General features: G+C 39.9%; 1 protein-coding gene across 2 annotated transcripts in view; it reads right to left on the bottom strand.

The window, feature by feature from the left end:
- HSD17B4 (hydroxysteroid 17-beta dehydrogenase 4) overlaps positions 1 to 14,933 on the bottom strand; it is a 74,387-nt gene extending 59,454 nt beyond the window's left edge. The window contains exons 1-9 of one of the 2 annotated variants that reach the window (XM_030003691.2): positions 14,802 to 14,933; positions 11,661 to 11,714; positions 7,386 to 7,493; positions 6,797 to 6,856; positions 5,724 to 5,745; positions 5,554 to 5,600; positions 4,685 to 4,769; positions 2,784 to 2,971; positions 230 to 321 (exon numbers count right to left, since the gene is read on the bottom strand). In XM_030003691.2, coding sequence (XP_029859551.1) covers positions 230 to 321; positions 2,784 to 2,971; positions 4,685 to 4,769; positions 5,554 to 5,600; positions 5,724 to 5,745; positions 6,797 to 6,856; positions 7,386 to 7,493; positions 11,661 to 11,714; positions 14,802 to 14,859 — 714 coding nt within the window. In that variant the 5' untranslated portion in view covers positions 14,860 to 14,933. Of the gene's footprint in view, positions 1 to 229; positions 322 to 2,783; positions 2,972 to 4,684; positions 4,770 to 5,553; positions 5,601 to 5,723; positions 5,746 to 6,796; positions 6,857 to 7,385; positions 7,494 to 11,660; positions 11,715 to 11,996; positions 12,016 to 14,801 lie in introns of those variants that run through there. The other variant, XM_041120718.1, reaches the window with a different exon arrangement.
- Positions 14,934 to 25,759: the final 10,826 nt, after the last annotated feature.

The following is a 25,759-nucleotide window of genomic DNA, read 5'->3' as shown; positions in this document are numbered from 1 at the left end:
TGAGCACACAACAGAATTTTACAAGATTGTTACTGCCTGACGTACTTATCACATACAGCACAACAGGGTCAACATTTCTTTTGTCTATGCTAAGAATGTAGTACCTCACATGATAATTCAGTTTTAGCAAAAAGTTTAAGACTGAACAGGCTAAAGCAAATGACTGATTTCAGGGGAAGGGGCAAAGGGAGGGAAAGGGGGGGAAGAAAGGGAAAATAAAAAAAATTACCTCAAATAGACTGCCATTCTCCACACAGCTCTCGTGGCAAAGCCAAACAACTAACGGAGCAACGTACTCCGGTTTGAAAGCATCGACAAGATCTAGAGCAAATTGGAGGGGGGAATCATAAAATAGAAATACTGTAAGATTTCAGCAAATTATTCTTACTCTAACACCTTCTGATGAACAGCAGAGCCAAGGACAATTTAACCAAGAGTGTTCTGTCATAAAAAGAAAGGTCAAATTAAATGAAACGTTTGAAGATTCATTAAATATGAACAACTTATGAGATGTGTGTATGCCTCCAAACCCAATGGCATTGGTTCTCAGCCAGACAGATTAAAGACTGTCTAAATCTTGGGAACACTGTAACATGAAGACTGCAAAGCCAGGTACCTTCCTAAATTTCCATCTAACAGGCAGCCTGAAACAAGGACAAGCCACGTAGACGTAATCCTGATGGAGACGTACCTGAGCAATTTCCCTTTTAATTTGCTAGTCAGTTATAAAGAAAAGACAATATGAAAAGAATTGCAGCTGCTGAATATTTGAGAAATATTCCATTTGGAAAGGATGGTATTTCCAAATGAGATATCGGGAATTATCAGCCCTGCTAAATTTATGTATCAATTGTATTTCGGGATTTTCATTGTCATCTGGCACAAGAGAAAACTATCTGAAAATGGAGATACTGTCATAGAGTAGAGTGTGGTTGTCCAGGCAGCTCTTGCCACATATTCTATCCACTGTCTGAAAAGCAAAAATAACTTTGTTTAATTTAGTTTTTCAGCTTTTAGAATATTATTCTTTCAACAGCAATAGGTACATAGCTGTTCCTCAGCTAAAGGTCAGCAAGCATTTTCGAATATACCCCGACAGGTAAGAGCTGGAAAAGTTTAGCATTACAGGTACTTCTTTAATAGCCAACCTGAAGTAACAGAATTTCATTTTCAGAAGTTCCACAAAAGTAAAAGGAAATTGAACTCCATTTAATATGTTGTGTTGTAAGTGCACAGAAAAAGCCTTAGGCTTTTCTGAAGTATTCCACTTCATGTCACACACCATTTAGTCTCAAAAATTAGCACTAGACTGTTATCACTAATGCTATTAATACACTATTAAATGAATTAAGAAATAGGTGGTAGAAGATTAAAAGTACCACACAAAAGATGCAAACTACATTTAGAGTTCTAGCAAGAACAACAATAAGTGGGCCAAGTTGAACATACATAACTGGGGCAATGCTAAAGCATAGGTGCTTGCAAACATCTGAAGATGAATAGGAAAATACTGACTAAGATAACAAGGATAATTTGAAAAGACATATGAAAACGTTTTTAAAATTCTAGTGTCCAAACCTTTTAAGAGTATTTGAAAAACTGGACAGGGAGGGAGGGAGGGAGGGAGCAAGGTAAGAAATAAATGATCAGAGCTGTAACTATCTTATAGGGAGACCAAAGGATCTCACTCTTTTTTTTTTTTTAAATTACTAAGAAATAAAATTAGGAGGTGGTTTTATCACTCTATGTAAGTATCTTCAGGAAATTCCAGCTACTGAACTCCACTTTATGCTTCAGGAACACATGGCTGCAAGCTTAATGTATTTGAATCTTCTGTAAGTAAGTGAAGTAAATTCCTGGAATCTACAGCCTATAGAGGTGCTAGATTTCCTGATCACTTGCATTATTTAGACCTAAACCAGGATACTTTACACAGAACTTAATTAGTCAAACAAAATTAGGCATTCAATCCATGCATAACTGTATAAAATATATTACTTTTCAATATCCTGTATATCAGTCTGAAAAATGTAATGATTCCCCTGGCTTTGAAATCTGCCCATCACTAGGGAAAAGAAGGGTAGGAGGGAAATGAAATGGGCTGATTCTGGAAGACTTTCTGAGAGCAATTTCCTTTCACAGACTTTTTTTTCCTAATTCTTTTTGTTTCTTTGGTCATTTGCCAAAGTAATTAGTCACTCTATTCATCCTAAATTTACACTTTACACAGAGCTGTCTCCTACAATGTTCTTGATACTGACTTCCCAACGCAGTGCTCTGTTAAAACCTGTTCAAGCATTCAAAGATTAGTAACTGTGCAATAAAGAAAAACATAATACATTAGGCAACTCAGCTCATTCTTCTGCTGATCATGGAACGAAGAAGTACACACATGACATGTTGTGCAAAAAACAGTATTTTGCAATTAGACAATATTATAACAAGTGCAGACACCTTATGCACATACCTGATTCCACATCTGATGAAATAAACAAGCCTTCCCACTACTGTAAGAGGATCTTGGAAAAGACTATAATTACAGAACCTTGCCACATGAAATTACATTTGTGAATTACAAAAATTGCTTCTTATCTTGTGGCAGAAAATAAGAATTCCTTACAACAGCCAAAATAAGTTGACAGTTCAGAGACAGAAAGACAGTAGGAATAATGAATTAGCAGCATACGAAGAGTAAAGGATTTGTATTTTCTAAGAAATAAGAAAGTTAGCTGTGGTTCAATTCACTGAAAAATATCAGTACATGTAGACCTTAAACGATTCACCTTGTGGCATGACAGTCTGGGTCAGTCTGGATCCAGCAGTAGGAGCAATTGTGTTGCAGTGGATGTTATACTTCCGGCCTTCAATTGCAATTGTGTTTGAAAGACCCAAAAGGCCAAGTTTTGCAGCACTGTAGTTTGCCTGACCAAAGTTTCCATATATTCCAGCAGCTGACGAAGTCATAATTATTCTTAAGGGAGAGGAGAAAAAAAAAGTTCAATGAATTCTTCAAGTTGTTTAACTCTAGACAACAGCATTTTCCAGCTTTGGCATTATATTCTCCATATTACACAAAACAAAAGTGTGCAAATAAGAAAACATTATTTGTTGGTTTTGCTAATAAACAGATGCCTTTTTTTACGCTTGATTGATAGCAAACATCTGACAAATCCTGAAGCAGTGTCATAGTAGCAGAAAATTTAAAAAGTCATGAGCCTTTTTGAGTTATACTTCAAAAATAGAACGGGCATTGTGTGACAATGGGATACGGTGTAGAGAAAAGTATTTTCTTTTCATGTTCTAACTGCACTTCAAGTGGCATTATTCTTCCAACTAACTAATGGCTTCAGCGGTCAGAAGAAAATTATTTTATGGAAAATTACTTCACCTTAATATCTACCTGGTAATATGTGAAGACTCATTATAACAGGATTCACATTCAAAGAATCCTAACGTGTGTTAAACACATGAAGGAAGAAAATAGTAAAGTCTTGCCTTTTGCTGTCCCCTAACATTATTGCTGTGGAGGTGACTGAACTGCTCACAAGAAGTCTCTAAAACCACTGCAGTTCTCAGCTGGTTTGGGGCAAGAAAACATGCTGCATGTCTTCTCATAAATTGGAATTCAAAAGAAAAGGGTCTACACCTTCAATTTTAAACAAAGCCTTATCAGAATCTGTTCAAATCTACTGTAAACGCACTACATAGCTGGGATCAAAATCTATTTCATTTTTATATTATTTGCCTCACTGACAATAAACCAATGTTTTTAATCTAAATAAAGAGATGTGTTAAAAGTACTGGCTCAATATGATCAAGAGGAAAAAAGGCTACAAAAATCTATACAAAGCAGGCATTTTGCAGATGGCACACATCTATACATAACCTGCAGAAGCATTCACTACCATTGTTATCTGAGCAACTGCAGAAAAGGAGCTAAGGGAAGCATTTTCCTAAATGGATGTAACTCCTAGACTTTAGCCATGTATTCTGCCTGCTGATCTCTTCCCTCATCCTTACAGTTCAGTACCCTGGATGAGAATGAATGTCAGTTTGGTCACAGAACGACAAGAAGCTCATACAGCTTTCAAGATGTGGGTATGGTTGTCAAGATTAACATAATCACATCAGTGTTTTGATAAACAACAAAAGTGAAAAAATTTAAAGGTCTGAATTCACTGCACTGTTTCAGTTAACAGTAACACATACCAAAATAGACTAACACTCCCACAACTTCCAAGACAAGCACATTTGTCCAAAGGGGAAAAAAAACCAAACCAAACAACCCCAAATAAAAAAAACAAGACCCAAAAGCAGAACTGCATGTACCTGTCATTTGAGTAAGGAGCAGGGGAAGAATCCCTTGGACTTGTAGTAACGTACAAGTAACAAACATTTCTAATCAGTTCTCAGGAAAAGAAATGGTATTTCTATAACCCTACAGCTCCTGTCTGCAATATTTGCATCTACATGGAAAAAAACTTTAAACATTTGGCTGGGGAGGCAGAGAGGGGAGTAGAACTGAAAGCATAAGGGCGTACACATTTGGACTGATTTTGTTTCATCCCAGTGACAGTGAAAGAAAAGGATGCAAAACTCCTCTTTCACTGCCAGAGCATGCATCAGTCTGTTATACCCTACTGAAAAAGCAAAAAAAAAAAAAAAAAAAAGACAGAATTTTTACCTGCCAAATTTCTGATTTTTCATGTGATTCCATGCAGCTCGGGTGACCAGGAATGATCCCCTCAAATGAATTCTATGAATTATATCTAGGAACAAATTAATGTCAGTTTAATAATTCCAGGATTTTTTCTCCCAACTTGAAATACACCATTTGTTTTTTCTTCATGACAAAAACTGCACTCTCTTCACACTCTCAAACTGTTACTAAAAAAGTGGTGGGCTTTTTTTTTTTTTCTTTTTTATAGATCATTTTGAAACCGTTGCCTGAACATACACTGATTATCTCTTTGGCCTCTTGGATGGGGTTCTCCTGTACAAAATTCACAAGCATTCAAAATTCCTGCACTTAAGCACAGCCAAACAAGGATTACAAAAGCTAGACCATCTTTGCAGAAGTCTGCTCAACTGGCTTATCACTACCTACCATCTCACTAAAGGTTCCCCCTGTTCTTCTGTCCCTTGGCACATCAGTTTTCTTTCCTCTGTTGTTAGTTCTGGGTCTTCTAAGCCTGTTTAGTATTCAGCCAGTCAGTGCTGGCGCTAGGAATGTGTTCTGCTCACAAAATCCATTGTGTGTGTTTCACATGGCTCTTTTTGTATTCCACTCAGCAACTAGGAGTGGCAGCTAGGGCCTTTCTTCCCCTTTGGAACTACATACTCCTACCATGCACTGCAGCACAGATCTGGTTTGCAAGCTGAACACAAGGCAGCTTACCACAAGCAGCTTACCACTAAGCTTTCAGGGAAAAAGATAATTCTCTGATTTGGCACAGACAGCCTGTCCCGTCTTCTCTTCTTCCTTTTACCAACAGGAGGGATGTACCTTTCATCTTCCACACAGAAAGTACATTTTAAAGTTTATTAACTCACCCCAATCTTCGTCACTTATCCGAACAAATGAACGGTCTCTTAGGATCCTAAAATTTATCATTAGGAGAACAAAACAAAACAAAACAACAAACAAACAAAAAGATGAACAGGTTTTCAGACAAAAGTGACAGCCCACAATCAAACAGGAAAAAACCTTCAGGTTTACTCACCCAGCATTGTTTATAATGATATCTGGAAAAAAAAAAAAAAAGAAAAAGAAAATAAACTAAGTGAATGCACTGATAAAATACAAGCTTGTTTCTATACTTCTCCCACTTCTAAAAATATATATAGACAAGAACACTGCACACATATATCATATTACTGTTCTATAGCTCCTTGTCCCAAATAGTGGAACTCTACTGTTGGACAATAATTAAGACAAGACAAAATACTTCAGCACGGGCAAGTCTCAGCCTGCCAAGAGAACAAAGCCTGACAGGGAGGTATAGCTGAGAACTGCTGGCTACCTAGGAACACAATACCTGCAGGGTGCAGACATCCTGCACAGTTTTGCAACTTGCTTTGAATTCCAGAGTGCTCCCAATCATGCGGTTTGTGCCGCCATCTTTGTTGCAGTAAACCCAAATGATAACTGGAAGAACCATAGAATCACAGAGCCACTTGCTGAAAGCACTTGCTTTAGCAACTTGGATCATAATTTTTTGTGAAATATTTAATTTGGATCCTGTTGGCTTTGATCCTGTGTACTTTTAGCCATTTAACCCTGAGTTAAAATCACATAAACTTCACAATTAAACAGTGGCAATCCTATGATAAAGAGGGACATTACTTGTTAGATAAAATACCTCAAGGTTTTTGGTTTTTTTTCATTTGTGTTAAAGCATTTTGATATTCACATAGGTAAAAGAGCTTCCAAAACATGACAGAGCATCTCTAATTTTCCTGATTTTATGCAGCTAGTTATAATAATTGATGAATGCTGTGCTTTGAGACAGAAATTGTTAACCATTACTGAGGTTCTAAAATTCTGAAGGGCAGGCAGGAAAACAAAGAATCATATGCTGAGCGTTAAACTTCTGCTAAAAAGTACCAAAAAGACAGAAAAGTTGCCCATTCAGACTTAAAGTAGAAAGTCCCTGATTTACGTTTCACTAAGGACATCAAGGGTTGGGGAGTTCTACTATTGTCACAATGTAATTCATACACTTGTTGTCAATTGTACTGTTTATAATGGCTCTGCACTTGCAAACAAGTTACAATAAGAATTAAACAACTGTACCTATCCTCCCAAAAGCCTCAAGTGCTGTCTTCACAAGCTCTTCACCATCTTCCACTGAATCTGTAAGAAAAAAGTATGAATTTTCAAGTAAAATGAACTGGTTACACTGCACTTCCATGATATTAACAACTAATTCCACGGAGCTAGGAAAAATAAATTGTGTACAACCCCAGTATAAAATAAATTCAAATTCAGTCATTATTTGCATGTGGCCTAAAGCAAATCACACACAGAAAGTCCAAATGGCACAATGTTTGCCATGGTAAGAAAAACAAAAAGCAAAACAAGTAAGAATCATCCATTCCCATTTTGTCTCTGACAACTGCAGATAGACAGTTTCTTCATATTTCAACGATAAGAAAGCATATGAAAGAAGGGGGCATTACTAGACAAGTATTAATTAAAAAATCAATTTATGGACTTGCTTTTAGCATCTCTGTCTCCCTACTCCACATTATATTACACCTACTTATTTATATGGTATTGGCAAGTTGGCAGTAGTCCTTTATTAAGCAGTGTCAACTTTTCATTCAAGAGGTCCGCTATTCCTATAAAAAAAGCATTACACTAGTCTGGAGAAATAACATACCATAACTGGGGACTGCTTTCCCTCCTTTTGCTCTGATTTCGTTGACAACTTTGTCAGCAGCTGAGGAGCTCTTGCCATATCCCTTGAAATCACCTCCAAGATCATTCACTGTGCATCACAAAGAAATGAATTTTTCATTGTTAACATTCAGACTTCATGGTCTCTCCTTATCTCATTATCACGCTGGAAGTTACAAGGAGTATTAATACAACCTGCTGCATCTGGATCCTATTGATGATTAGAGATTATTAGAGAAGAACAGTAGGTCACTATTACTTTTTTTTAAAAAGTAGTATAACATACATTATCATTTTTTTTAAATAACATGGGAAGCAGAACTTTTTTTTTTCTTTTTTCTCTCCACCATGCATTTAACTTGCTTCCCTGCCCAGGCTACCTCTCTAATAGTGTTATTGTAGTTCAGTGATTAAGATCAAGATTACATACCAATCATAGGTGATTAATTCTGGTCTCTTGTCAAACTGCTACAGCTACTGCATGAACCATAAACAAGACTGAGAAGACTTTGTTCCTGTTAACAGAGTAGCTAAAATGTTACTAGTAAACTTCCTTATAGAACAGATCAAGCAGTCTGAACAAATGGAGAAGAGCCTGCTCTGGAGCTTCAGATCCTACTCCTGTGGGATAAGAGGGCCACATGACACAGAGACCTGCTTTGTTTCCAAGCTGCTCTCTATACTGGGCCATGCATCATTAACGGTAGCTATTCATCACCACAGTTTGCTGCATTGCTGTATTTGCATGTCCCACAGTTTCACGGAATTCATCAGTGGAACAAAAACACCGCCCAAAAATCCATACAGACTTTATATTTAGACAAAGAATTTCAAAAAATGGTAAGAAGTATATTTAAGTGGGTGCAAAAATGAAATTCTAAGAAAAACCAGAATTGACTGTGGATTTACATGCAACATTAGTATTTTGCTAAAAAGTCTTTTGCTATGGTGAATTCCAGCTTTATGCCTTCTAACATTTTAAAGTCCTCAAGGACCCAACCACAGTAAAATTCACAAAATATGCAAGATATTCTTGCTGATCTTGATGATAAACAGCAACTCTAAGTATGCAGTATCATCACAAAAGGCAATAAAACAGTATTATGCTCCCCCCCCTTTTTTTTTAAACTTTTCATGTAAAGAGGAACATAGCTTGCAGGACACATGACAAAATTGTTCTCTATTACTGAGACCAAGAAAGTCCCATCTGTATCACAGATGTTGATATAGGTTCTACAGGTTGAATCCTGTATTCAACTTTGTGTGCAGCACTTCCAGAGAAATGTAGAAACACTGCAGAAAATCCATTTTGACTAAAATGTGAAAATACATTTGAGTAAAGGAAAATGCCAAAGCCCAGAAGAAGTGAGCCATGTAACGGGGGGTGGGGAGGTGGGGTGGGGCAGTACAACAAACCAAACCCAAGGACTGCCTAGCCTGAAGCAGGAAGAATTAAGACAGAACGTGATCATATGCTGAAGTATATTAACAGACTGATGCAAAGAAAGAAAGGAGACAAAATCTCCAAGCTAAATAGATCAATATCTAACAGTTCAAACATGCAGCTAGCACAATTCAGGTGAGGCATTAGAGCAAATTTCCAAGTGTAGTGAAGCATTAGAATGGGCAACATGGGCAGGCTGCTCAGTCTGCAACATGAAAGGTCTTTAACATGACATTAAATAAAAGCCAGTCAGGAAAAAGCACTAGGATTTCTAATCTATCCTGGGAAAGAAAAGTGGACAATTTTGTGGTAAACATTTACACAAAAACATTCAGTTAGTCTTGTTAAGACACTACAACTCTTTACCTAAGACATGCTTATATATGTTTATCCTTCACTTCAACAGTGATTTGCTAACAAAAGCTTAATTAAAGAGTTGGGAAAATTTCCAGAGGCAGCAAAGCACCTTAGGCTGACTGCAGGCACTAACAGAGTTGAAGCAAAGATGAGTACACAAGAAAGAACAGAGCTATTCTAGGCTTTGAAAATGATAAAATACATCAGCAAGTGTGACAGAGTAATTTAAAAACCAAAACAAAACAATGGATAAATAACATTACTTTAAGCTCAAGCTTTACATCATATAATTTCCAGTTGAAAATATCCAGTAGAAAAGAGCCAGAGACTGCGCCAGTTGTGACAGAGCACAGTTATTGTCTGAACCGCAGAAAGGAATTCCTCCAAGACTATGAGTGCATTATTAGCAAGTAGTGCAGAGCAGCAGAAGCAAATCTGTAGAGTAAAACAGTTGGTGCTGAAGACCTGACATCTACAGTACCTGTTTTTTTAAAAATAAACCTGCTTATTTCTTGCTGTAGTCTGGTGCCACAAATGAAACACACATTTGGAACAATTTAGGTGCACTGCTAAATTGCATCTTCCAGTTTGGTTTTCAAAGGAACTCCCCTCATGCACTTCAATACCATCCCACAATGCAAACAAAAATACAAATAGATACAAATCAGTAGAGGTGCTTCAAAAGCATGACTCTAATCTAAACTAAAACAGCAACACAGAAGAGCCTTCAGGTAGACTGAAAAGGAAGAAACAGTACAGTCTGGACATAATACAGGTTGTAAGACAAAACCAAAGCATTCCCTTCCTCCTGCTTTCAACTTTTTTTGATGGGAAGCATGAAAGAGACGACGCGTGACAAAAAAGGTGGTAGCAGGCAGCCCTTGGGTGATAAGAAAAGGGAGATTTCCACTTGGGTCACACTGGTCAGTCTAACCACGCTGACAGCAACTCACTCAACAGAAGGTTGTACTCAGAGAGAGATGTGGGACTGGACAAAAAAATCTCCCATGCTGGGACCCACTGTTATTCCTCCAACTAGAGTATTTGATCACTGTTCTTACAACATACCTTCATTTCTATAACTTAAAAAAGGGAACTTGTTTTAAAGGGACAAGACATGACTCTCATATCTGCTTGAGTTAAAAAAATTCAAATCTTTACACAGGTAACTTCTCAACTCTTTGATGTCAGAATCATAACAGAACAAGAATAAGAAAAATAAATACAAGCATGTAGAGGTAATTGCAAAGCACTACTGTTAGAAGAGATGAAGTGAGGTGCAGTTTCCAGAGGGAAACAAGATGTTTCCCTTACAGACAGTCAATTTTTAACTTACTGATTTAGCTATTGTGCAATAAGGCCATGAGATAAAGCAGTATTAGCTGTGGTCAGGCAATACAATACATTTTCTTTTAGATCATTCTGGAAAATCAGAATACCACTAACTACACAGAGTCAATACAATTAAACATTTGGGCTGCTTTAGTGACCTAATTTTTGTTAAATAAGAACTTGAGATAAAGTATTTATGTTTCTAGTAAAAAGATAAGTGTCAAAGGTGGTAACTACCAGAAAATAATACCTAGATTTTTTTTAAGTTGTCTACACATAGACTTCTCATATTTAATCAATAAAGTAAAACCAAACAATTTTAATGAAATTTTGTAAACTGAGATTGGGATTTTTATTAGAAAGCTACTAAAAATCAGTAAGTAAATTCTTGTCCATAATCTGTTTAAACATTTAACCTTGAACTCATCAATAATACTTGCACAAATTAATTCACAGGCAGTCAAATGGCGATGCCAACTGCCAGACAGTGCCCAAGAACATAACTTAACCTTCAGAATTAGCTTGTGATACAGCATTTTGCACAACTAAATATTCCCTGAAGAGGGTTCAACCAAATGACTACAAAACTATCACAAATCCTTTACTAAGAGCTATTTGGCACTGTTATTGAGACCAGATGGCTCTTCTGTGCAATGCACTGCAGAAAGAAACAGTGCATTGCACTTTCAGCACATTCTGTGTTTTCTGGGGCCTACTGATACTGCATTACATTCCAATAACTTCTTTCCTGGGAGAAGGTACTAGAAGATAACATATTCACATTTTCAAACAGTCATATTAAAAGTTTCTGAACAGTATTCACCCAAGACAACGCCCTCTCTGGCCACAGCTCACAGTAAAGATTGGTACGCATGGATGAAATCAAGTCCAGGAAATGATATGATTCAAATTGGCTTTCCAGCAAAGATAAGCCCTTGGACAAACTTGGGCGACTTTTTTCATAAGAAAATAAAGCTTACAAGCAAAATTTAAATAGTAAAAGATAAGACAGAAAACCATTAAATAACAAAGGTTACTGTCTAAAAGGGCATGGACTGTTGAATGTGAGCTATGTGAAAAGGCAAAGGTTATTGTCTAGATCAAGTTAGTTAACATAAAACTTACCAACTACTGAAGCTCCTCTTTCGGCAAAAGCCAGAGCATATGCTCTGCCCAAACCTAGTATAAAAAAAAAAAAGTTTAAAAAAGAGTCAATTTGTCTCCTGGTTCACAATTCAGAGAAAAAGCTAGACAAAAATGAACTGCATTAAGAAAAACGCATCAAATCAACACAAACACCTTGAAGGTTCAAAGTAAAACACTATTTCCCCCAGGAGTTAAAAGTTTCACATAAGTTCAAAACATAAATGTAAACAAACAGATAAATCGCAGACAAAACCTCCAGCCAAAAAAAAGAAAAAAAAACAAAAACAAAACCAAAAAACAAACCCCCATGCTTACTCTTTGTTATTGCACTCAACAGAACCATCAGGGAAAGCTGTCTGCTGCCGAGTTTGTGCTTGTGATAGAAAAACACATTTGTAAGGCAGAAAGTTTAATGTCTTGATGTAACCTTGAAGAAGGAGGGGATGTTTAAAGTTAATTAATTACATTCTAAGTGAATAAGATACTTCCCTGGTTAAAGTTAGTCTTTTAGATTTGAAGAAGAAATGAAACAAAATTTAACTGACTGAAGATGTACTGACGAAACCCCTGCAATTATTTCAATGTAAAGCAATCACTTAATACCACAGTTAACCAGATGCAGCCATAGTCTACCCGTTACAACAGAAGACTGTCATTTTTGCCTCACATACAAAAGCAAGACTCTTGCACCTTTACTCTGGCTTAGATTCTAGGTGTGCAATACATTAGTTATTTGTTATGACAAATGATTTACAGAGATATTACCCCCTATACCAGTCAAAAGTTATTGAAATCAATGATAATAATGCTTTTTTTCATTCCAAAAGAAACTGAGACTTGAATGATCAAAAGATGATCCCTCAGAAAAAAGTTTCTCAGAGTGCAACAGTATCTCTTTGCCCCTCAGCAAAACATTCAAAGCTAGCTCTCAGAAGAAAAAATGGGGGGAAAAAAATATCAGAACAGTTTAGCCTGTTTTGAAACACACTAACCTCACACCAACAAATCAGAATTTTCCTTAAGACTTCTACAAGCCTCTGCAATGGAGAGTATCACATGTGAGCTGCATATACATCCACTGTCTGACGTAACATAAGTCCAAGAAAACTTTTTTTTGTTTTGAAAAGCCACACAACTGAGAAATGCACAAAACCCAGACCATGTTATGTGCCAGTATTCTCAACTGGCAAGCAAGGACTGAATGCTTAAGAATCAAAACTAGTCTTAAAAAAATTTTTTAAAAAATTAGCTGAATTGCATAAACAATGACAATGCTGCATGACAGGCAGGAACAATACTTCACAAGGGATTTGCCCAAAGTGAAAAGAAACTGCTGTATTTTTAGGTGCCTGTGTATGTGAAAACAGGTCTCACTTTAAAACAAATTAGTGATCCATATGTTGCAGATAAATTGCCAGCTCTGATCTGTTCAGCAGCATCCAATTCAAAAGTCAACATTGACAAACAATGCTATTAGCAGTAGTCTAACTACAGTGCTGTAAACCAAATAAAAGCAAAATAAGAACTAATCTGAAGGTAACAGGGCTTCCCTTTATTTTGGCTTAAATTTAATCAACCACTTATCAAAAAACTATTGTGAAATAACACATCCAAGGAAAGTTTTCTCTATTAACAAAACATTTTTAATCAGTCTAATACTAGAAGCACAAGGCTCACTGTACCCATGCTTATGACAAGCAATTTTTGCTCCATGCAGTGCTTTTTAGAAGCTTTGTTATTGCCAAAGTGTCTTTGTTTTGCTATTACCTGTTCTTCAGTGAGACTTGTTATACAGAGAGAAGCACATAAATATAGGTCTGGTGAAAGCTGAAAAGCACCATACAAAGATCTGGCCTCAATTATTCTCAGGTTTGTCACCTTCAGGTGACGCGAGTGGACTGTTCAGTGCTTTCCACAAAATCTCATATTCTTGGTGTTTCTCCGCAAGACATCACATAATCTAGGGCCCCCAAATGACTCCTCTGGCTATGGCCAGCTCCACAGAAAAAGAGCAAAACTTGACTGTGGGAAGGCAGAACCTTCTTAGTGGATGGCAGAACAAGCTCCTTTAGCAGCTCATCACAGCTACAAACTTTGCCTCTCTCTAGTCCACACTCACAGCTCATACCTTCCTTCACTGGAAGTACCAGAGTAGGCGAAGGTCAAAGCACGCATTCAGAGGAAGAAGGAAAAAAAAAAAACCAAAACAACAAAAACACGCACACCTCAACCAAGCCACACCACAACAGCAAATACAGAAACATCTCCTGGCAAAACCAAGCATTCCACTGCAGAACCACCGCCCCTGGAGAGGCCAGGCCCGCAGCCCGCCAACAGCACAGGCCATCCCTCCTGCTGAAAGAAATCTCCCCCCAGTCTTTAAACTCTCCGCAGCCCTCTCTCCCCTGTGCCTTCAGCCTGCCCCCCAGGAGGAGGCCAAGGAAGGCAGCAGCAGGTCAGAGGCTGCTTTCCACAGCAGCGCTGGCCCATGTCAATCCCCTGCTGAACAACACTGTGCCAGACCACGCAGGTTACAGCGTCAATCACTAGGTCCAAGGCAAAACTAGAAGGAATTAAGATACCAAAACAGTGCGTGGAGCAGGACACCCATTACTGACTGCTATGAAGTTGCGATACTCCTCCCGGGTATCTAAGGAACAGAAAGCACGCATTTGGAGGCAGTGCTAATTTTCAGCAGTATTAGCGCTCAGATCGAACCGCAGTAGCTCCAAAGCACTTCAAGAAACACGGCGGTAACCCCTGTACAGCCTTGGCACTGCCACGGCGGCCCTGACGGGCGAGAGCCGGCACCTGACAGGGCCGCCGCGGGGCCCGGCCTCCGCCGCTGCCCCGCGCCTCCTGCCAGCCGCCGCGCCTCCCTCTTCTGCGGGGGGGGGGGGGGGGGGGGGAATCCGAACAAACACAAAAGCGTTTTCCAGGAGCAAAGCCCTCACTGACGTCCCCGGCTGCCACCGGAGGGCACGGGGGCACCTGTCAGGGCCGCGGGCAGCGGCGGCTGCAGGGAGATCGCCTCGCCCGGCCTGCCGCGGGAAGCCCCGCCACGCACCCAGCCGCCTCCTGCGGAGGACGAAACCCCTCGCCACGCCGCACCCTGCTCACCTCCTCCAGCGCCGGTGACCAGCACCACTCTCCCGTCAAACCTCAACCCGGCCGCCATGACGCTCCGCTTCCCGGCGCTCGACTGCCCGGCCCGCCGGCCCGGTCCCCCGCTGGCAGGGCAGGACAAGGGGGCGGGGGCGGCGCGAGGGCCCGCACCGCGCATGCGCCGCCGCCGCCGCCGCCGCCGCCGCCGCCGCCGCCGCCCTGCGGGAAGCGGTTGGGGGCGCGACGTGGGCCCCGGCGGCGCCGAGCCGAGGTGGGGAAAGAGCTGGGCCCCGCGGCGGGGGGAGGCGGTTGCTTTCGGGCGCCGGCACCGCCGGTTCGCTGTGTTGCCATGCCTTTGCAGGCAAGGCGGGCAGCTTGTGAAATGCGGGGATTTTGACAGGCGAGCTTGTCTGTCCTGCTGCAGGGCAGGCACATCTTCACAGGTGTCTAAAGAGGCCACGGCCGGGTAGGGCGGATTTCAAGATCAGGCTGCCTGAATGTAGACATCACACCTCCGTTTAAAGTTAATCTTGTTTTACTTCTTTCATATTAATCTTATGCTTTAAGTTGTGTTATTTTTTGCTTTAATTGCTATTTCCCAATCCAGATCACTGCTTTCAGCTGTTGCTTCTCTGGTTGTGGGAGTTCTTTGGATCGAACAATTAATGTGAAACATGCTGCCTTTTTTTCCCCCCAGATTTGCCTTTCCATCTGTGGAAGGCTGTACTGGGTGTCCGTGCCCAGGCGCTGGCAGGGGGGCTGCAGGAGTCTCTGTGAGGGGAGGCCGGGGCTGCCCTGTGCCAGACACAGCCAGCTCCAGCCACCCCACCACAGGGCACGGCTGAGCCCCGCAGCCAAGTGGTGGTGCCTGCGTGAGAACGTATTTGAGAAAGGGTAAAGAACACCGCGTGGCAGTTGTGGGAGAGCGAGAATATGTGAGAGAAGAAACCCTGCAGACCCCCAGGTCGGTGAAGAAGGAGAGGGAGGAGGCGCTCCAGGCGCCAGAGCAGAGATTCCCCTGCAGCCCGGGAAGCAGGTTTTCTGGCAGGACTTGTGACCCCATGCGGGGCCCACGCTGGAGCAGTGTGCTTCTGAAGGACTGTGCCGTGTGGAGATGACTCAGGCTGGAGCAGTCTGTTTCTGAAGGACTGTGCCGTGTGGAGAGGACCCACTCTGAAGCAGTTCGTGAAGAACTGCAGCCCATGGGCATGACCCTATGGTGAAGCCGTGGAACAGCGTGAGGAGGAAAGAGTAGGAGAGATGATTGTATTTTGTGGAACCAGCCAGGTTAAGTAGGAATTAACATGCCTGTTCATTATATCATGGCAGGCATGGTGTTGTGTGAGATGGTGTCATTCAGCATGTAGTTCTGTTGGGAGTTTTGTAGGGCCACTGCTCTGGATCTCAGCAGTAGATCTAGTTAGGATTTTCCAGTATTACCTACCCAACTCAGGTGATGACAAATTTTATCTGAACTATGGACAGGGATCTCATGAACCTATTCCTTCTTACTTGCTCACTCTCCTGGCTGACTGAGAGCACTATAAGCCTGAGCCTCTGGGAGCTGTAAACTCCCTGCTTCTTTGCATTGTCTGTCTTAAACCTAGGAGGTGCTCAGGGAACAGAGTAAGGAGTGCCCAGAATTCAGAGCAGCTGACTAGCTTATTTTACTGTGGAAATCATCGGCATACTCCCTCTGCACAGATGAACTTTAATTCATTATTAATATTTCTTGTACAGTTTGTAAAGTTTGGATTATTTCTGGAGTTAGTAGGAAAAAAAAAAAATGGTTTTGCTGCAGATTATCTCCTTGGCTGTTAGTGCATTACCGTCTAAAGAGAGGTGATAGTTACCCAAGTGATAGCTATTTGGAGACTTCCAAACTCGAAGAAATTAGCATTTCTGACCTCAAGTAGTCTGTAACATTCACTCCTTTAGAAGTATTAGGAATAAAGATGTATTGCCTGTGATTTTATTACATGCGGTTCAGTTTGAACGGAGAAATTGCATCGAATACTATAATTGCAGTTTACAGTTTGGGCACTAGAGGGAGCATTGTGATACAGTAAAAGTGACTTCGATATCTACATTTACAGATACCACACCACAAGTAATGAAATTCTGATACGACGAACCTAAAAAAGGCTTACGCACAGATCAGGTCAAATGGACACTGCTTTTAATACACACTGGTTTTACTTAGCCAATAGATTCACTGGGATGGTGGCATTCTTCTGGCTGTGTAGGCAGTTTATATGTATGCATTGGAAACTACGAAAAATTGTTCTGGAGGCAGGTAAAGGGAACACAGGACAGACAAATAGCCTACAAAAAAATCACAGGTTTTAACTACGGGAAATATTGTTGAATGTGCACAGAAACAAGCCCTTGCACTGGATGTGTGTTATTCTGGCACTGGTATTAATCGGCACAAAATATCCTCGCAACTAATTACACTTCCAAAGTTTGCCTATTTCATTTGAATGCAGCTCAAGACAAGAGCAAATTTCACACCAGTGAGAGGCCCTGTGCAGTTGGCTGTGTATAGCAGAGAGAACATCACTGATGGTGATTTGTCTGTGCTATGCCTGATGGCAGGAGGAAGTTGTTCCCTGGGAGGGCAGAGCTGTGAGCCAGTTTGCGATTGCTCTTCCTGAGGAAGTAACAGATTGAGCCCATAACCGTTTGTGAGCTTTAGTTTAGCCTCAACACTCAGTATTTTGGTTATTGTTGCTACACTGTGGGATGGGGCTCCCACCAGGGAGACGAGCGGAAAGTCTCCAGGATAAGAGCGGTGCTGGCTGCTGCGAGAGCCACCGGGCTGGCCCCGCCACAGGCGCAGGTACAGTGCACAGAAGAGAGCCGTGCACCGATGCAGTGTGTAGCCAGTGTACTATGTGCTGAGTGTTATGTACCCTTATTCGCTCCACGCATTTATTAGGGGTGTTGGGGGCTTGGGTCTGTATTGTCCAGTAAGTTTAGGATGTAGTTTGTTAGGGTAGGGGAATGCATGCAAACTAACAGCACAGATACCCAGCTTAGTCAACTGTGCATACGCTCCTGGAAACTCTAGTTCAGACAGGGAATGCTCGCAGGAACTAATGTGGTCATCCTTACACCACCAATTTTATTTGCATAATCCCTTACATAATCATATCTGTCTAAAGCAGCATAGTTCTGTGTGCGTGGCTATAAATGAGTCCTATGAGAATTTCATTCATTTTTGGTGCTGGTTCTGGCCTCTTACATGATCTTGAACATGCCATTTCAGCTCTAGCCTTTCAGATTCCATAGTCTTCTGCATCCTGTTTTTTTTATATCATTGGCTATTCAAGGAAAGGACTCAACTCTTGGAATTTGCCTGGAAGCTAGTGGTTACATGCCCCAAGTAAGATCAGACCCTGAGGTACTTCTATAGCATAATTTGTTCTTTAGGTAGCTAACCAACAGGCCTTTTTAACAAACCAGGATCTTCTACAGCTTTCTCATTTTGGTGCATAGACTGGGATTAGAATCAGCAACGAGTTCACACTTCACAAAAATAAATAAAATTGGAGTTTCCTCAACTGATTTTTTTTTTCTTTTTTTTTTTCTGGAAAACACAACAGAAAGTGCACTGGAGTGAAAGTATGTCACTTTGACATTTTATGTTTTTAAAGTGAAACCTGTCTGTATTAAAAAGATCCAAAAGAAGAACCACTCAGAATGGAAAGGGTTTTGATGGGTTCCCTTAACAGTTGGAAGTGATTTCTTCCAAAAGTCATCCAGCTATCAGAAAATACTTGCATCAGTCTGAAATGAGGTACGAGGGCAAAACACTACCACTGTTAACCAAAGCAGGGTGACATTAGGTGGAAACTTGAATGGAGCAGGTGTCAACCCACAAATCAATAGCAGGTGTCAAACTGCGTTTTGAATGAGTGAGCCTTAGTGGGAGATTAATAGCAGGATATCCAGATTCCAAACTCAGCCAGACAGGGTGTAAAGTGGTCGAAACTGGTAATGAAATAAGTGAGTCAGAAAGGAAGACTTAATTAAATCTGCTTTATTTTTTCTCTTAGTGAGCACTGTGAACTAACATATATTTATCATTAACTCTTTTACTGACATAGCAGGCTTTTTACACCACGAAAAATTTGCCAGAAACCCCACGCAGTACCCTGTAATACTGAGTACAATCATGTTTTTTTCTGTTATGCTTCAATGCCTAGACCAGGTAAGTTCTTCTATAAACAGTGAATGTTCATGTTGTGCACTAAAACAAATTTGATGTTTGTATGTTGTAAAGTCATTCTTTCGACTAACAGGTTAGATAATTGGGTTTTTTTTTTTTGTCTTTGTGTCTTTTATAAACTTGGGATTGCATGTGTTGTGGATACTGTAAGAGTCTTAATCCCATTGAAAATGTTTTCTATGGTGAGCACATTTGAACCTTTTATTCAGGGGGAATAAATGAATTGACGGACTTGCTTTTACTCTGTATTTTTTAATATTGCTAAAAGATCTGTTTGGATCATAAGACTCATTTTCAAGTACTTTATTTGCTTTCTAAATGGTTTTGCTTATGGAGATTTGTAGAGGCCTATTGACTGGGAACAAAGATTTCTCTACAAATGAGAGTGAAGGAGGCAACCAGATGTTTCTTGCCATGACCAACAACTAGATATTAAATCCATATTAAAACTGTGGCACCCTTCACTGAACACTACAAAAGCATGGCTTACAACAGATGGTACCTCCGCACAGCCTTAGTGCTGTAGAAGTCCCCGGGGTTCTGAAGATAGATGTTTTCTGCTGTGACCAAACAGGCCTTGCTTGCAGCCAGGTCATCATCCCCATTTCCCCTCTCTCTCTGCAGCCATCCTCTGGCTGCCAGTGCAGAGAGGTCATTGAGAGGTCTCAGCCCTCAGCTGCTCACAAATGTTCATCTCGTAAAAATGAGCTCTATAGCCCAGCTCCCTCTACTAATTACTCTCTTAGTAAAAGTGGTTAGAGAAAACTACTTATTTTGATTAGATATACAATTTCATGTGCTAGAAACCACTGCTAAGGAATTCCTCATAGCTAGCGTATAGTTTTTCTATTGATTTCTTTCACCTGCAGGAATAGCAAATAGTATTATTTCCATTCTAACTTGCATTCTGTTGTGTTCTTTTATTTTTCTGTGACCCTACAGCAGTTAGTAAGTGGAGGTTTTCTTGCCATTGAATCCATTGTTTGTCACCCTCAGAACTTGAAAAGCAGCTTTCCTGATGTGATGTTGAGGAGCAGCCTACTGTGTAGTTAACAGTGGATATATTCTTATGAACCAACTGCAAATGTAAATGCAAACATTTTTATAGCTCTTGTCAACAACCCCACATCACAGGAGGTCTCATATCCCTGTTTTGGCAAGAAACATTAATTTTGGCATTTGTTGCACATACCAGTCAATTAAGTGGAAAATCCATGCTGGGGCACAAGCAGAGCACCATGGAAGCCCTCCATTTGATTCCATCAGAGACTTAGGGTTTAAGGGAGACTGAAGCCCTGGGTCAGTCAGGGCTTGGTGGACTGCTGAGCTGGTATGTAGTAATGCATTAGTAGAACAAACTCATTAAGCAGAAACTAGTTGCTTGTGCACATCTACAGCTTTGAAAATACATCCTGTGGAGAGATGTTAGTGAGGTGCTGGCAAAAGGTTATGGTATTGCTCCTGTAACACAACCACTCCATTCCATCCTAAATGATTCTTCATGAAAAATCCATTAACTTGGCCTCCTTGAAGGGGAAAAAAAAAAAAAAAAGAATAAAAACCACATGGACTAAAATAAGAAGTTAAAGACTAGCAAATAACCATATGTCGCATTCTGTGGAAATCAGATGCATATTGAGACTACTACCAAGTTAAGGGTAAATAGATTCTACAGATGAGCTCAATCTCTAATGAATAGATGGAAGGCTCGAAATGACTCCTGAGAAAACTGATTCAGTGCAGTTGCTTCCTGAGTTAACGGCCATATTGAGCTTTAGAACAGCCAAAAATTCCAAGAGGTTCTGCTCGTAGAATAAATCCAGGCAGCTCCTTTAATAAACAGAATATATGCACAAAAGATAAGCTACTTTTAAACTGTGCCTCCTAAAATGGCCTCTTCTCTCAAGCTGCCACCGAGGACATTCTAGAGTTCTTAATGCCAGTGTTACAGAAGCTTTCTTTTTGCACAACAGCACACATGTATTAATTCCCCCCAGAGAAACAGCAGACTTCCAGTTGTCTCTCAAAAATACCCACTCCACCAGCTTCCACCCCAACCACCCCAAAAATGCAAATGAAAGCCAAACATGACAGGTCCAGATTGACTATATTCTGTGGTGAGAATTCCTCCCCAACCTGCAGTAAAGAGCAATTTTCATCAAGAATACATGAATTATGGAATAGCCCACTACCTTAGAAACAAAATGGATAGATGGAGAACAGCCAATCAACTAAGTAACAACATAAACGCCTTTTCCTGTAGGAGGTTGTACTCCTCTTCAGCACTTGCTTTGCTAATTGGGAATGAGGTGGAAAGTCTGAATTTCCCAGGCAAGCTTCTCCCAGCTCCAAACAGTAGCAAAGACTAATTTTCATCAATACTGTTTTGTAAAGGGCCTCCTTCCCTGTTTCCATACTTTGTAGCATAAGCTACTCAGTTCTAGCTTTGGGGTAAACAGTTGATTGCAGTGTCATAGGATACTGGAACTGTAAGCTTAAACTTAGCCAAAGTCAAATGCCTATCCTTACAGTAGGCAGTAGACCTTATCACAGTGAAGATGGCAAAGCAAACTTAATGAGATCTTTGTCTCATCACAGCCCTTTCTCCCAGAAAAGTGCTGAGCTATCCACTTTTCCCTAATAGTTTCTCATATGATGGCACAGCAAATGCACTTTTGGGAGTGTCCATACTGTTGAAATCAAGTTAGGCAGCCTGTAACTGAGATAGTTTTCAGCTGGGCAAAGAGACTCCCTTTAGTTCCAACGATGAGATCATTTTTCTGTTGCTGTATTATCAAGATCCTTGAGATACAGAACCAGCTTTCTTGAAAGTAACAGCTGATGTCATGTCATGTCCTGGGACCAATGCACTTATTTTGTCCCTGGCTTAAAGCACTGCCTCAGTCTGTTTTATTTCTGAAATCTCCTAGCAGGCCTAGCAGATGGGACACAGTTGTAGGTCTTGACTCTCCACAAAATAAAACTGAACCCCAAACGAACACAGCAAAAAAACACAGTATCTCATGTCCAGGCAGTGAAGTAAACTGAAAGCATCAGCTAAGTGCTTCTGGAATGGGGAAAGGCTGTCCTTTCATGTCACAGGAACCCTTAATTAACAGCAGTCTATGAACAGCCAGGGGACTTTCTTCTCAGGACCTAAGCCAAGCCCAGCTACTGAAATAGATTCCTCAAATGAAAGGAGACTAAATTCTCCTCAAGAAAGCCAAATAATTTTTCAACAGTATTCCATAATGGAGTAGAACTGGTGCATTGCCATTCCCATGCAAGAAAAGAAGGACTGGTGGTATACGGACCCTACTGGGGCTGATTTATTCTATCTACACCATCATACTCTCGGTATTAAAAAAAAAACTCACACAACTTAAATGTGACAATGTTTTTCATCTCTATTAGCCATGGCTTGGCTAGAACAATCAAGGATAAATTAATTCTGAAAAACGTAATTCAAAATGTCCCACAAATGTGTTGCAAATTAAGGGCTTTAGGTTGCCAAGTTTAAAGACCAGTGGGGCTGATACTCTGAAAAGGTGCCAGCAGGAACTGGAGAAGTGGGTGAAAAGCCAACAATTTTCTCTTGGAACAACCTGCATTTATCAAAATCTTCAGAATTATATCCACTAAGAAGTTTCTTTGTAGCGCACAAAACACATAGTGACTGAAGAAAGAAACAAGGTATCTAGGAAGAAAGATACTGTGCAGGAGGCTGACTTCTATTTTGTTTCAGCTTGTATTTCTGTGCATAATAAAAGCACATTTAAAACCCGAATATTTAATACAAACTGAAATAGGAATTAATTTGTCATTAAGCCAATGGAAAGTATGATTTTAAAATCCAGTGTTAAGATTTTTAGAGTAGACAGTGGTGGTGATGGTAAAAGTAATTTATAGCTAAATCATAGCAACTGTAGGAAGCTCTACCTTTGTCCTCCACCTACCACACCAAGACTCCCACAGGGGAGAACAACAAATAGCAAACACGTTTCTGTTGCTTGGGAAAGCTGGGCAAGTAATGTACCTCCTTAATTCTGTTATTCTTAATCATTATAGTCCACTTCTTTGCTTGATGCTGTTTAATCATGGGACATCCCAAAGCTATGAGCTGCATTTATTTTAGTTTGCTTCCTGATAGAAACGAATGCTATAAGGGACATTTCTGCAGAAACTGCTGTTGTGATAGCAAGTAGAATTTTACAGACTGTTAGAAGACATACGTCAGTTCCTGTATTTCCCAAGATCGCAAGAAATAGTGGGTATTGATTCAGGAATGTCCTGCCTGTAAATGTCAGCTTTAAAATTGGAAACCAGAACTCTAAATATTAAAACTGAGTACTAAGAAAAGAGAAGTCCCTTCAGCAATTTGTGGTTTAAACATTAAGAAATCTTGATTTGTGATATAGGCCAAGCACTACTGTAACAGAGACAGCTCTTAGACATAGCCTGTAAGAAGATACTTCTCCTTTATTTTCATAGAGGGAAAATAAATCACATGGTAACCTAAAATATTTAATACTAATGCCAAAGTTGCAATATAATTTCAGCTCCAGTATGCAAACTTCAGCATGAATAGGTTAGTAACTTACTATGTACTAGTTTTTAAGAACTTCTTTCTCTCTCAGAACAAATGCAAGGGTTTTGTTGGGGTTTTTTTTGAACAAATTGAAATAACAACTACATTACTTAGCCTAAAGTTTCTGAGTAGTAGCCATGGTGTGGGTTTGGGCAGCAATTTTTTTTTAAGATAGATAGGAAACTTTCCTTTCCCAAAAGAAGTTTCATTTATGTGCAAAATATAAAAAAACCCAAGATATTACAGAACTTTTCTGGACAAATATGATCTCCTTTGACAGTTGTCTTATCCAAAGCGCAGATGTTTGCCACTTAACCATGAATGCTGGCTGACCTGCCCAAACCTCAATGAAAAACAGTTGTAATAAGAAGGTTTCTCTGCAAATGGTTATGCAAACGGGAATCTTAATTTCATGTTCATGCTGAAGTATACCCTCTGTAATGCATTCAACAGCACTAGGGTTTCGTGTCTGTGTTTGTTTTGTTTTGTTTTGTTTTTTAAGGCTCAGAAGTACATGTACTGAAATCAAAGCTAAATGCTTACTAAAGCGATGAGGGTATACACTATATCAGAAACAGTATTAACAACTAAATCAAGATGTAGATTATTCTTTCAGATTCCAAATTACATTGGAAAAATCCCCAGGAAACTGGTAGTTAGCTCTGGGTTTTTTTCATTAAGCAAAGCGGGTAACATGTTCTATCTACTGTTCTCCTTAGATGCATACACAATGTAATATAATTTTGGGGCAAAAATAGTAGCAAAGGAATAGACCTGTCTGAAAAGTAGTTCTGCCACTCAGATGGGCAGGAAAAGCATGGAGGGCCAAAGGAAAGCTATGATAGCAGGTCGTCAGATGGTGAACACTCATCATAGAGAGACCATCTAAGCCCATACAATGTGCAACTTACCCATCCTTTTAATAACACTGTCACCTTTGACAATGATGGACTTACAGGTAGTGTGGATTCCTCTGCTAGACCATGAAAACAAGCATGTTCTAGTCCCTTGAAGAGATACATACAGAATTCCAGTTTACCTTTAAATAGTCACATTCTAGCTGTTACAGCCACAATAAGGGGCTGGCAAGCAACTGAGGCCAACTTCCATCAAAATCAGTTCACTACTTTCTTGGGAGAATGCAATCTTTTTAGGGAGAGATTTAAGAAAGCAATTGGCCATCTCCTCACTCCTTTATTTTACAGGAATTTGCTTTATGGGTGGGGTTGAATCTTTTTGTAGAAGAGACATGATTTGGTATTTTCCTAAAGAGAAAAAAAATAGTCCCACACCAGTTGCTGAAAGCTTCCAGACTCCTACTAATCTCTGTGCCTTCTAAATGGAAATAAATCTCAAAAGAGCTTAAGGACAAGAATAAGGTTTGTAACTTACCCAGTTGTGTCTTTTTGTTTGTCTTTTTTTTTGTCTATGCATACACACAAATGCATACAAACATCATTAAGGGGTGGTCAAAAGGTTTAGTGAATCCCTTTTAAGGTGGCACACACAAAATGGCCATGATTACCTCCCTGCATCTTGCTTTCTTTGTACGGCTGAGATCACAGTTGTTTGCTATGTCTTGCAAAAGGTATCCAAGGTCTGACTTGCTACTTTTTCAGTGCCTCTAGAAGGCTGTAATACTAGTTTTAACTTCCACAACTTCACCAACGTACATTTTGATGGCATTTGGCACTACATTTTAACTAAACATTGAATGGGCGTTACAAATAGGAAACACTTAAGGTACTGCAATTTAAAAGCATAGTGTAAAATGAATCCATGATTGGACTTTAATGTATTAATGATTTTTATCCTATTAAAACACAATGTTGTATCAGTTTTACAGCACAGAATAATGGCATTATCCTACCCATAATTAAACAGTACTAATGTAATCCTTTTTAAACTCTTGACTATGCCAAGTTTCTGCTAGAGGGTCGATGCTTTAATATGATAAGTGTATTAAAAGGAAAAATGCTATCAATTTATTTCTGAATTTTGATAATTAAAGCCACTATTTATGTATGCTGCAGGAAAAATAAATTAACTGTGAAAGTATACAGCTTGAGTGCTATGTTGTGTTATTTATAAAGGTAGGTCTTTGGAAATCCAGTACAATTTTTTTCTTTCATCATTACAGAAGTCACTTCT

The sequence above is a fragment of the Aquila chrysaetos genome, chromosome Z (assembly GCF_900496995.4).
Source record: "Aquila chrysaetos chrysaetos chromosome Z, bAquChr1.4, whole genome shotgun sequence".
NCBI classification, from domain to species: domain Eukaryota; kingdom Metazoa; phylum Chordata; class Aves; order Accipitriformes; family Accipitridae; genus Aquila; species Aquila chrysaetos.
Note: the sequence above shows the minus strand (reverse complement) of the source record. Positions and strands in the feature narration are given on the sequence as shown.